Raw genomic sequence first — 10,714 nt, forward strand, 5'->3', positions numbered from 1 at the left:
GTAGTTTGTTTTGTGGGTTGTGGTGTTGGGTTTCTTTTCCTTCAGAACTAGCTGTCTCTCTTGCTTCCCTCATTAGCTGGTCCTTCAAAAGAGCTTGATGCTGCTTAGGGTGCTGAGATTTTTAAGAAGTAAAGAGTTGTTCTACAGACATTACTCGTGAAAAATCAAACATGGAAACTGAAATATGACTAAGCATTCAGATGTTCTGAGGATCCTTCAGCACATCACAGAATCAGGTGAACTACTCAAACTTACTAATCCCTTCTGAAAATATCAAAGTATGGCATACATTAAAAAGAAACAGTAAACAAGTCTAGTGATTAAAAAAATAGAAACACGGGAATTGACATGAGGTCAATCTCTATCCATCTCTTTGTTACGGATCGAGTGAGAGATTTAGACAAGCCCTGCCTTAGCCTTAGATTTTTGGCAGCAGCTCTACTTAGGTGACCTGCACCTAAATCGCTCTGGCTTGCAAGTTCTTAAGAATAGACAGTTAGGTCTATTAAAAAATGAGTTACTTATTGAATTGGCAAAAGGTAACAGACAAGAGGCCTTAAACAGCTACTTATTATACAGTATAAAATAAAAGAACTACTAATAGGTTACATAAAACAGTGCACAACATTAAGGTACCTATATCATAGCTAGCAAAAAAATAGTATAGATTAGGAGTCAACGTAATTTACCACTGAATTGCCAATAGCATACACAGAGTCCTTTCACTCAGCCCCTAGGAGAGTAACCACAAAGTGCATCCTGACTGTGGGGAGAAGACCCCACACATTTTCAGGGAATGTGCAGAAGATTTCTGCTTTGTGAAAATATGGTGTAGCTTTTATAATTTGTAAAGTGAAGTGTATGTCAGTCAGAATTTCCAGCTTGTCTTCCCACATCTGCTTCCAGGAAGATGTTTACTGTCAGCTGAAAGCATCAATCCCATGATGATGAAATAATTCACTACACAGCAAGCTGTCCTAATTTAATTACTTCACCAAGGATCATGTGAGGCTCATGTGAGAGCAAGATGCCCTGAATTATTGCACCAGCTACCAAGCAAGAGCTAAGCTCTTCTGTGGTGGAGGGAGATGTCCTGCTACAGTCTCACTTCCTCATTTTCATTTTTACAGTAGTAGTATTTGATAAATAGTGTGTTTTAGCATTTCTCTGTTGGAAGACATAAAATGTATTTTTGGAGGGTTGAGAATAACCCAAACAACTCTTTACTTCCAAAACATTTCAGCTGATAATGCATCCTAAGTAATATGTGTCAAGTTTTTTGAAGGATCAGTTAGTGGGGTTGTTGTTTTGATAAAATGAACAAACTGTTTGATTTCAGGTATCCTGAAATTAGAGCATATCTTAAAAAGTGGATATTATTGGAAAGTTCTGATCCACTGAAAATTAATTTCCTTGTAGATACACTCCACTTAGTTAAATGTCCATCTAAAGGAATCTCTTAGGCAACAAGTAGAAGGACCAAGGGATGTGACTAAGGAGCTGTTACAAGGTTGAAATGGACCTGAATTTCTTACTTGCCTTCAGGGGTTTTTTAGGTTTTATTTATTTAAAACAAACAAATACACACATTGACATGCCAGCATTTCTATCCAATAGGAAATATTTTTTTCCCTGTTCTGATAATGTTTTTGGACTCTTTCTTAACAGCTGTTTAATACAGTTACAAAGAATGATACTGGAGAGTATTTCTGTGAAGCCTCCAATGGGATTGGATTATCTCAGAAATGCTCCGTGAAGAGAATGCAAGTTGGTATGTGTTAAAGAAAATAGTAGTGGAAAACAGTCTTGCAGTAGGATTTATGTAATTGCATGGTGCAACTAAGAAGCTAAGACCAGATTGAATTAAATATTTTTATTTAGTTGTGGCATTTGCAGGGAGGAGAAATACTAAGTTCCTTATCACAGTAGTTAGCTTTTAGATTGCTAAACACTGAACTTCACAGAAAAGCATCAGCCTATATATAAGACTGTTAATATTTCCAAAAGCTTTTGTGGAAGGCTTACAGAAGAGTGTGCCAGTTAACTGGGGTGTTTTCTTTATGTAAAGCCTCCCTTTTGGGATTCATTAATCGGAAATCTTAATGTAACAGTCTGTAATAACCCAAAATGCATGAAGATTTTTGCAAAATATACAACTGGTTCTTGCAGATACCATAGGAAAACAAATGGTAACAAATCCTAATAACTACTGCAGAGAAGATCCTGTCCAAATCTTCCATAAAGCAGTACATGGAATTGCAAAGTTCCACATGGTGCTTTCTTGGGACTTAGCTGAAAATCACTGTGTCATGGGTTTCAATGCATTCCTGGTGGATTATGAGCAAATGTTCCCCAAGCTACTGAGATAGAATCTCAGTATTATGTATATGCCTGAGTTAGAATCCAAATAAGTAATTGGAAACATAACAAAAACCAATGAAAATGTTTCTGCTTGTTGATAATTTTGGTTTTCCTACAATGGATGATAGTCTGAAGCTCTAAGTGATTATATCAGGATATGGGTGTGGTCCTTGTCGTGCTTGAATTCAAGCCATCACCTTCAAAATAAAAATGGCCAGATGTTTCAGTAGGCTGGTGTAAAGCTTAACTTCAGGCAACTCAGCTTTATTGTGTTGTATTTTAAAAGCCTTGCTATTTAAAAATTAAAAAATCATTGCGTTTCAAATAACTGATTTGAAGAGTTCTTTAGAAGTGGAACCCAATTGCTATCAGCTATTTCAGTTGTGTTAAGCAAATTAACTATATGAAGAAACTTGCTTTAACACTTACAAAGATTTTAAGATATTTTTCCTCAGAGACATATGACTTGGGTAATACTTATCTGGAGAGTATGTATGATGAGGAATATGTATCCTTTGGTCCTTATTATTTCCTTACTTTTTGACTCAAACTAAAAGTTGATGTGTACCAAGAACTTCTGTCAAAGTGGCTGTGGCACATTACTACTTTTTTACTCCTTAAAAACATCTAAGTGTTACAAATTAATATATGTATCTTAGGCCAAAGACCATCTGTAGATACAAAAAATGCTTGTGGTAGTTAGGTAAAAATCCAGTCAGTAGACATTGTTACAATTTAGAACATTGGACTTCTGCTTTATAATTACAGATGACCTTAATGTAAGCGGTATCATTATGGCTGTAGTATTTGTGGCTCTGGTGATGGTACTATGTGGTCTTGGAGTATTCTATGCCCAAAAAAAGGGCTACTTTGCAAGTAAGTAGAATAAAATCACTCCTTCCTTGTGTTAAAAAATGTCTTTATTTAGCAGAGTTTCCATGACACTCTCCCTTGCCTAGAGAAGCTGTAGATGCCCCATCCTTGGAAGTGTTCAAGGACAGGTTGGAGGGAGTCCTGAGCAACCTGATCTAGTGGAAGGTGTCCCTGCTTATGGCAGGGAGCTGGAACTAGATGATCTTTAAGGTCCCTTCCTAGCCAAACCATTCCATAATTTTATGGTTCTGATGACATGTCCTCCTTTCCATGAAGGTTCTAACTCCATGGTACTAAAGCTGGAGAGCATTAAAACAGCAACATTTTGTGCAGATGTTTTTATTCTGCCAACATCTACTGCAAAAGGTACTTTGAAAATGACATGGAGACGTTTGTGAAGTTTCTTAAGGCTACTAAACAACAACCTAGGGAAAGCAACAAGCTAGACCCTGGTTCCTGGAACCTCTCCACCCTAGTTTTGATAAGGAATGCCTAAGAAGTGCAACATAAAAATAAACCAATTTTAGTCTACTGCCCTTGTAGTTAGTCTACAGCTAAGTTCTGATGAAAGGGAAACTAGATTAACTGTCTTTCTCTGGGTCATGGAAAAAGTTTGCTTTTTGAGATTGCTGCAAAAAGCTTGACAGCCAGCAACCCTCTCTGTAGCCTTTACATTGGTACCTGTAGGGTTGAGCACAGCAACAATGGATGGCAAATATTGGGGTCTGAAAAGGTCAGCTGCCTGAAAGTACCAGAGGCTACAGAGCTGCTTGTTAGAATTCACTTGGAGCTTCATTTACCCTTGAAAGCAACCTAATCTTTCTTCTGCCTAAACTCACTACACCAAAAAGAGACATTTGGTTCAGAAACTCCTTCTAGAAACAGAAGTGCTGAATATTCTAGGAATAACTATTTCAAAGAACTTTAAATCAGCTAAGGGAACTGTTCTTGTGCTAATTATTTTCCTTTTTTCTTTCTTTTTCAGAGGAAAGCTCTTCCCAGTAAGTATCTTGATGCAAGTAGTACATAAATCACTGTAAACCTCATTTATGTTTCAGGTGATTCAGTAACTGTAATGATTTTTACAGCCTTTCTAACACGATTCTTGGGCAATAGCTTTCTTGACGCTGAGATAAACCTGATCCTATACACTAGCTGGTTTCCTTATTAGAAACCAGTGTGCTAGTCAGAAAGTAAATCGTTACATTACTGTAGTAAATACACAAAGATGTGTCTTTTCACATAGTAGCTTACACCCCTAACTCAGCTATAGGCTTCTGTGTGTTTCCTCTTCAAACTAGACAAAAGACAGTGAGAACCAAATTGAACTGCTCTCATACCCACATCTACAGGTTATTTCAGGAAGTGTTTTGTAAAAACATAACTGGTAGAAACTTTCTGATAGTGTCTGGTCTATTCCTTTGGTATGTGTTTATTTCACTCAAATTTATTAGTAGTAAGTCAGAATTCCTCAAGCTATTTTAGTTGTGGCCATGAGCTAGACAAAAAGTATAGCTGGAAGGCTTGAAAAGACAAGGCTTGGCAGTGGTTTATGAGATAATGACTGCTATCTAAAAACATTCAATGGATTTGTTATGGTAAGTTTTTTCTAAGAGACAGGGAAAAAACCCTGAGGATTGCTGGAAATCTGGAAAAATGCATTCATATATAAGGCTCCCAAAGGGGTAAACCCAGCACCAGAAAAGCCACTATTTAACCTGCATTCATTTCTTGCTCTGTTAACAGAAAGAAGATGAACTATCAATCTACAAGTGAAAAGGCAAGTCTTTTGTGTGCACTAGTGTGTTTTAAAAGCTTTAGATATCTTCCTTAGATCTGTAATGTCTTTGCACATGTACACAAACTCCTCACACCTGCTATGCCATACCAGTACCTGGAGATATTTTATCTCTGTCTGCATTTATAGCTTTCTATTGCATATTCTCAAGTGCCACACAACTACAGCACCTTGCTCCATGCTTTGCATCTTCTCGTACGTATTGATTAACTGAGACACAGTCAAAGACAGCAAATGAAAGATGGGGTCCTAACTCTTTTAAGAATAATGTGGGTCAAAAGACTTGACTAAATATGGAAGCTGAATTTACTACATCCACCCCCATTTCATTGCGTGGGCTCAAGGGCTTTAACTACATGTACATCATTCCAGCTTTTCAGAATGGTGCAAAAGGAATAGAGTTCTAAGTAAAACTTCAACTAGGAGTGACTTAATATCACTATCTACAGTTTAAAGACATTAGGAGTTTTAAGAAGCATGAGTAATACTGATATAACCTTAAAAGATCCCTGAACACCACCCATTTCCTTAATCAAAACAAAACATAGTAAATTGTATAAGCTTATTCCTTGACTTAGTATGTATATAAGAAACTTCCTGAGACCAACTATCTATTTGCTCTGAGTGAGAAGGATAAAGCCTTGAAGAGCTATGGTATTTGTTTATTATTTCTAATGCATTTAAAAATCAGATGCTGTATTTATGAATAGGTTACTACTTCTATGTAGAGTACATTTTGTAGACCTCCCATCCCAGAAAAGAATAAACATTTAATAACAGTGTGTCAGACACATTTCTTGTCAAGCTCAATGCCTTAGTTTTTTCTGAAATGTTCAATAAATATTAACCGGCTTAAAATCTTTGAACTATTATTTATGTAACCTTGTTTGTTTCATTTAGGATTTCAAGCATACCAAGTCCTTTGTTATTTAGAAGATTTTGGCCTCTGTGAGGGACATCAAATGACTACTTGTTATAAAAAAGTATCAGTGTCCTGGTTTCAGCTGGGATAATTTTCTTCATAGTAGCTCTGTTTTGAATTTAATATGAGAATTAAGTTGATAACACATTGATGTTTTTAGTTGCTGCTGAGTAGTGCTTACTCCAGGTCAAGGAGTCCTCAGATGTCCATGGTCTTCCAGTGAGAAGGTGCAAAAGAAGCAGGGACAGAGCACAGCTGGGACAACTGCTCTGAGCTGTCCAAAGGGATATGCATAGAATCACAGAATCATAGAATAAACTGAACTGGAAGGGCCCCATCAGGATCATGAAGTCCAACTCCTGGCCCTGCACAGGACACCCCAAGAATCATACCCTGTGACTGAGAATGTTGTACAAACACTTCTGGAACTCAAACAGACGTGGTGCTTGGTGACCACCTCCACACCAGAACATCATGCCCAGTATTTAAATTGGGGAAGTTGGTCAGGAGGACCCAACTGCTGCTGCAGGACAGGCTGGATATCAATCAGTGGGTGGTGAGAAACTGTTGTGCATCACTTGTCTTAAGCTTTACTCCTCTCTCTCCTTTTCACTGCAATTCATATTATTGTATTGTTGTTATTGTCATTAGTATTATTAGTATCTTATTTTGCCTTGTTTCGATTATTAAATTGCTGTTCTCTCAACCCATTGGTTTTACTTTTTTCCCTAGTTCTCCCACTGGGGACAGTGAGCAAGCAGCCACATGGGGCTGAGCTGTTGGCAGTTCTTTTTGGCACCAAACATGGGACTCAAAAGGTTGAGATAAAAGCATATCTGACTAGAGCATGTTAAAACAAGTTTGTTATAAGCCTTCATTGTATTGTTTAATAGTTGCTGGTTACCATATTGATTCATTTGCCCTGGGCATGGGCTAAGGTTATCACTGTGTTGTTCAGTGTTGTACTGGCTTGTGATATGATAGAATGGCTGGTCATGAGCCTGCCTGTGTCCCTGCCGTCCTTTGGGAGCCATCTGGTGGAAACTATCCACAGTTACATCTACTGCCTTTTACCCTCAGAGAGCCAACTCATGGGAAAAACACCTTCCTTCCCCTCCAGGATGATTACAGTAGCATTCTAGAATTTTAAAGACTTTGCATATCCTGTGACTACCCTTGAAACCAACCTGGTCCTTTTGGTAACAATCAGTATGTTGTTGCATATGGTTCAGGCCTTCTTTAGGGTTAAGAAACAATCTGTGGCTACTGAAACCCCACCAAGACATACTGTGCGTACACAAACTTCAGTGACAGGCCACAGGAGGCAACCACTCAATCCTTATTCCTGAGTGAGCTGCAAGATATACATAAATATTTCAGCTGTTGTCCTGATGAGCATACTACCACCTGGCTGCTCTGATGCTGGGATAATCGGGCTAACAGGCTGGAATTAGAGGGTAGGAATCGCTTTCTAAGAAAGCAGGCATTGACAAGGTGATTCCACAAGACAAGTCCTTAGCCTCTGGAAGTGACTCCTGTCAAGTGTGGAAAGATATCCAATACTTGAGGGAATTAGCTGTGTTAGAGCTGTGTAGAGACTAATTTTGACCTGGACAATACAAGGTTCCCCACAGATCCAGACCAATTCCTCAGCACATGACCCACGTGGTGGAAGTTTGTAGAGTGTATCAAGAGTACACACCAACCCACTGGCAAAGTTAATCTGGATCGACATCACACCACCATCTGTGGATGCAGTGGCTTGCCATCTCTAGGAGTTTGAAGACAGCCCCTCTTCCTCTCATCTCATCCGTGGATAAACTATCAGATAAGATGTCCCAGGAGATTAAGCAGTTCAAAGAGGGTATGCTCTATTTCCCACCTCTACAGACCCATGCTAATGACACTAAACATTGGCTCAAGAGGAAGGATATGGAAGGTACACACCATGGGATACCCTGTGGATTTAGCTAAGAGATCACAGAGAGGGCATGAATAATTGGGATGGAAGACCTACCTTGACCCTATAGACACGGGTATATGAATTGTAAGGAAAACAATCCCAAATGGGGGTTCTTCCAGGAAAGCTGCTACTCCCATCTCCAGTGGATGGTTTCCCAGGCAGAGTGGAAGGGCTGAATTTACCCCTGATCCTATGGAAAGAAATTCTAATCCATTTCTTCAAAAAGTAAGCTCTTAGATGTTGTGGGTTTTTTGAAAATGCATTTTCCAAACTAGTCTCATTGTAAGCCCTCTTTATTAGGTGACTCAGAAGAATGATTTCACATGAAGCCCTGAGCAACACCAAGCCTTTGAACAGATTAAACTAGAAATACTTTGAAAACACTCACTTGGGCCAAAGAACATGGCATTTGTTGGGTTTATTGTGCCATGAACCAGCTGAGAAAACCAAATGATCCAACGGACTGTTAAGACAACCCTGAGAGTAATGGGTAGGGGGACGTTCAAACATTGGGATGCATATTGGCAAAGGCTACCTGGTGAGTCTGCCCTAGGTCTGCCAAGTGGCTGGCCCTGCCCAATCAAAACTTGTACTGTAGAAGGGAATAAAGTTCCTGAAGGGCACATGGAAAATGTGCTGCGGAAGACAAACTGGGTTATTCCTGCCTTGGGCACAGGCAAACTCATTTGTGGGATTGTTTCTGCTCAAGGACGTGGGCACGCTTGTTAAGATGGGAGGATGGGCGAGTCTGGTTTGTGCATTGAGTGGATTTGATTGAATAGCCAGCGAGTTGTGTGATGTCAGTTGCTGTGTAATGCTGTGTATTAGCTGGCACTTCTGTGCCAGCTGCATGCCAATCATTGCACTGGATACCTCATGGTGCCTGTCTCCACCCTTCCAGCTTTGAGGATAGGAACCCAACTCCCCTTCCACAGCCACATTAAGAATGAACTTTAATGTAACTGGACAAGCAGAGCAGTGATGGAATCAGAACTGGCTTCAACACGCAACAATCCAACACCAGACACCCTCTTTCCTGCCCTGAAAAACTTTATGACAGTCCTAAGTCATGACTGTCATAAGCCAAAAGTCATGGACTAAATGAATTCAATGGACTTCCACAGGGATTGTCTACAGATTAAGGAAATGGTATCTGTGTGTGCATCTATAAGAGGGGAAAGGTGGTGGTGTATTGGAAAGTGTAGGATCTGGCATGACATGTTATGGAATAAGCAGCTGATACTTTTCTAGTCTTAGCTGGGAGTTAATTTTCTTTCTAGTAGCTGGAACAAAGCTGGTTTTTTTCAATTGGTATGAAAATGTCAGTAACACACTGTTTCAGTTGTAGCTCAGCAGTACTTACCCTGAGTCAAACACTTTTCATTGTCTGATGCTCTGCCTGTGAAGTGTTCAGTCCATGAGGGAACAGGGCCAGGACCCTGACTGAACTGGCCAAAGTGATAAAGAACATCATGCTCAGTATATAAAATGAGGGGAAGTTGGTCTGGAGGGGCCATTTGCTGCTGGGGAACAGGCTGGGCATCAGTCAGGAAATGGTGAGGAGCACTTGGGCTGTGCATCACTTGTGCTTCTCAGGTTTTCTCCTCTCTCCCTTACTATTACTTTGGTTCAATTATTTAACTGCTTTATCTCAACCCATGAGTTTTGTTTCTAATTCCCTTCCCTACCATAGGGGGAGGGGACAGGGAGTGAGCCAGAGGCTGTGAGATGCCTAGTAGCCAGCTGGGGTTAAACCACAACACCAAGAGATCTTTTGACCTCTGCTCTGTAAATATTGTTTCAATGTCTTACATGCTGAAAACAGAAACTGCCAATATTTAGTCAACCTAGCTGTGATGGCATTTCAAAAAAAATAACCCCAAAAAAACTTACAGATTAGCTTGTATGTTCAATTTAGTTCTGTGTGAAAGCTTCTCATTTTGTTCATATGTACATGCAGCAATACAGGATTCACTCTTGCAGCTTGGAACAATCTGTTCAAATAAATTTCATAGATGACCTCACTACTTGTGTCTCAATCATTGTCAAGGGCTCAATTTTTCCTGCAATTCTGGTTTACTAGGACTTAAGAGATGATTTTGGCAAATCTGATACACTTCCAAAGTGTGTAGCTGTGCAGAAGTAAACTCACTATGCTGACAAAATAAAACTTCCTGTAATTAAAGCTCAAGCAGTGTTTCAATGTCTAAAGTGGAATCTCCCTTTCTGTAGACTGCATATGTAGTTTCATTCTGAAGAAAAATCATGTCAATACAATTCAAACTGTAGTATGTAGACTCAAACTGTTGAAGTGTTTATGTAGTTTCTCAGATAATAATTATTATAACCAAATGGCTCCTCAGAAGCTGAAGTGTTTTTGTCAGTAGTTCAGACACAAAAATTCACACCTTACAACCTCTTAGGCAGATTTCAGTTTCTTCTGGAAGATGAACTTCATCACCTTTGTGTTCATTGATGCAGTGTAGAATTTGGGCATTCATGCCTATGCTTTCAGCTATGCAGGCTCCATCAATACTGTAGGGATTTGCTACAGACTTAAGGTTCATGGAGTTTTTTTTCCTGCAGAAGCCTTTTGGATAAACTCAATAGAACAAGTAGTTCCTTTCTGGTATATCATTATGAGTGTTATAATATGTAAGCATTAAAACATAGTACACAAAGGAGTTTTGCAGTTAACATTAAGCAGCACTACTCAGCTGCCTCTGTCATGTAAGAATTGATGATCACAGCTAGCTATGCTCACCATGCAGTTAAGAGCTTCTCCACACCACTGAAA

General features: G+C 39.3%; 1 protein-coding gene across 4 annotated transcripts in view; it reads left to right on the forward strand.

The window, feature by feature from the left end:
* The window catches only part of JAM2 (junctional adhesion molecule 2), a 46,399-nt gene extending 36,458 nt beyond the window's left edge, over positions 1 to 9,941 (forward strand). For 2 of the 4 annotated variants that reach the window (XM_023943825.2, XM_086883401.1), the window contains 5 exons: positions 1,669 to 1,771; positions 3,130 to 3,237; positions 4,220 to 4,235; positions 4,981 to 5,014; positions 5,933 to 9,941. In XM_023943825.2, coding sequence (XP_023799593.1) covers positions 1,669 to 1,771; positions 3,130 to 3,237; positions 4,220 to 4,235; positions 4,981 to 5,014; positions 5,933 to 5,965 — 294 coding nt within the window. In that variant the 3' untranslated portion in view covers positions 5,966 to 9,941. Of the gene's footprint in view, positions 1 to 1,668; positions 1,772 to 3,129; positions 3,242 to 4,219; positions 4,236 to 4,980; positions 5,015 to 5,932 lie in introns of all 4 variants that reach the window. The other 2 variants (XM_086883402.1, XM_086883400.1) reach the window with 1 other exon arrangement.
* The last annotated feature ends 773 nt before the right edge of the window (positions 9,942 to 10,714 follow it).

The sequence above is a fragment of the Cyanistes caeruleus genome, chromosome 3 (assembly GCF_971803275.1).
Source record: "Cyanistes caeruleus chromosome 3, bCyaCae1.hap1.1, whole genome shotgun sequence".
NCBI lineage: Eukaryota > Metazoa > Chordata > Aves > Passeriformes > Paridae > Cyanistes > Cyanistes caeruleus.